At 52.0% G+C, this 2,421-nt stretch overlaps 1 protein-coding gene across 8 annotated transcripts in view; it reads right to left on the bottom strand.

The window, feature by feature from the left end:
- LOC110980267 (uncharacterized) overlaps nucleotides 1–2,421 on the bottom strand; it is a 72,645-nt gene that overhangs the window by 10,805 nt on the left and 59,419 nt on the right. For all 8 annotated transcript variants that reach the window (XM_022236801.2, XM_087139351.1, XM_087139350.1 and 5 more), the window contains 2 exons: nucleotides 1,429–2,416; nucleotides 1,031–1,092 (listed from right to left, as the gene is read on the bottom strand). In XM_022236801.2, the coding sequence (XP_022092493.2) occupies nucleotides 1,031–1,092; nucleotides 1,429–2,416 (1,050 nt within the window). The remainder of the gene's footprint in view (nucleotides 1–1,030; nucleotides 1,093–1,428; nucleotides 2,417–2,421) is intronic.

Here is a 2,421-nt window from a genome sequence, read left to right as displayed (position 1 = left end):
CTAGATCAACAGCAACGCATGACACCAAAATCATTTACCCCGTATTAACGTAATGTGTCAATGTTGCTGCGGTTCATACCACTGTAAAGCAAACATTGACCATTCAAAAGGTGCTGATTCTGTGTTAACCACTACATGCCGGGTGGAGTTGGCGGCATGCATCACCCGCTGCCGGGCACTTATTCCTTTTTTTCAATTTCCAAAATTCTTTAAAAATTCATATCTTCATTTACACCCAACGAATGACTGTCTTGTGGTGACTCTAATCTGACAGGCAACCTCCATTGTATTGCAGCCATGCCTGCCGCCCAGTGAAGAGCCCCAATTATGCGGTGTCGCGTAATTGCTATGCAGAGCGATTGACGGTCAAGCAGTGCGTGGGCCATGAGGGTGAACCAGGCCGTTCATTGGGCACACCGGCATAATAATTGCTACAAAGCAGTACTGTCTGTACTTATGCAGCCAGATTCCACAAGTGAGCAGCTCTATTGCACAGCTTTAGTGCTGGAGCGCTTTTGTCCCCGCTAATAATCTGCTTGCGCTAGCAGCGGCAAACAATGGTACTGTTTCAGAACAATGACAGGTTACCTCTGCTAATGCCAGCACTCTGCGCTGACAGCTTATGAACCTTGATTGGCGAGTCCCAGCAGCTCGGTCTTTTGTTAAAGAAAATTCCTATTTCAGGCACCTCGGCCATGAAACACCGCACCATGTCTACGGTACAGGGCACCTCGGCGGAAAGTGGTTAAGAGGCTCTACATTGTCAAGTTTGGGATTTGAGGGGAAACTTTACAGTAACAATATAAGGCAGTAAAACAATATTCCCCAAATCCCCCAAAAAACAAGACCAGTGCAAGAAAAGACGACTTGAAGTAGAACAAGTCCTTTGATAAAAGACGGATCTTTCTGATTTTTTGGCAGGATATACTCCAAAAAGCTGAAAGGGCATGTAAACACTAAACCGTACGCTATTTCAAACTCTTCTTGATTGTCCTTCCCTAAAGTGGCCCTAACTTCCGATGTGACCTACCTGAGGGGTCAGATTTCTAAGCACCAACCAATTAGTGGCACACTCACTGCCCGGCCAGGCTCCTGTTTGGGTGTAAAGGGAGAAAACAAGTAATATATCACAACATGTTGCCTATCAGGAGAGAAATACCCTACAATGGTAGACTCTGGACCTTCATGACTAAAACCCCCCCTCCCCCGCTATTGGTGACAAAGAGAGGGGCTGGACTGAAGGGCAAGTGTAACTGCTGATTGGTGCTACGTAGCTAAATGAAGATCAATCATGCACCAACACCTGAGTGCTAGCATGCTATTCTGTGTGCGGACCTGAGATAGCCATTGGGTAAAGTTTTGTGATGTCAGCTGTAGGTCTTGTTCGTACATAATAGTCCAAGCAGTAACAGTGATTCTAGTACAGACCTGATGTGCTGTGGGACCTGTCCCAGGCACGGCCTCCTGGGACATTCTGGGAAGACGAGACCGGCCAGCCGGCATTCCGCGGTTGATCGGCGAGGCCAGGCGGAGGGCGTGGAGGACGCTGATTAGTAGAAGGCACATTCCAGTTGGAGGCAGAGGTGGGCTGAGAGAAGGCCGAACCCTGGTCCTGATAGTTCCAGCTGGACTTCTTGGAGTTGCCCGAGTTGCCCCCGCTCCAGTTGGAGTTTGGCGGTGGAGGCTTCATGGGCTTGATGAGGATGCCCGAGATGTCGTCGCGGGAACCACGGTCATTGCGGTTGGTGCTGCTGCGGGTGGTGCCGCCCACGGTCAGGCTGGAGCTGTTAAGCAGGTCGTTGTTGACACTCCCTGGGGTGGCGTGGGGGTCGTTGGCCACATCCTTGGTGCGTGGCTTCCAGGGTACACCGGGCTTGAACTCCAGCAGGTCAATCTCGCTGTTGGAATGTGGGAAGGACCAGCCTGAGTCGGAGAAGGTGGAATCGGCACTCTGTGGCAGGCTGTCTGACTGAGTGGGTGAGTTGCTGCGGGACCAACCATCACTTCGCGATGACACATCCGAGATGGAGGCAATGGAGTCGTTGCGGCCAGCGTTGGGGAACAGGTCACTGGTGGGTTTGCCGACCGTACTGCTGAGTGACTGGCGCTGGGCGAAGAACTGCGACAGGCGTGACTGCTGGGGCTCCTTGACACTGAAGTCAGCATGGTTGGCGCTGCCCCCATCGTTATTGGGGAACACCTCCGAGTCGCTGTGGAGCTTGCCGCGCTGGTTAAATGGAGGGCGGGGCATACCGCGCTGAGTGGGCTGGTTCATCTGCTGCTGCTGCATGGCTATCAGGCGTTGCATCAGTTCCTGCTGCTGTCGCATGTTCAGCATCTTACCGGGGACGTTTTGCTGTTGGGCTTGGAAAAGCTGCTGGGTCTGCTGCTGAATGTTTTGGAATACCTGTAAGACCTGGA

The sequence above is a fragment of the Acanthaster planci genome, linkage group LG07 (assembly GCF_054643075.1).
Source record: "Acanthaster planci isolate LZ-2023a linkage group LG07, COTS_SCS, whole genome shotgun sequence".
Taxonomy (NCBI): domain Eukaryota; kingdom Metazoa; phylum Echinodermata; class Asteroidea; order Valvatida; family Acanthasteridae; genus Acanthaster; species Acanthaster planci.
This window is presented reverse-complemented; position numbering and strand designations above follow the sequence as displayed.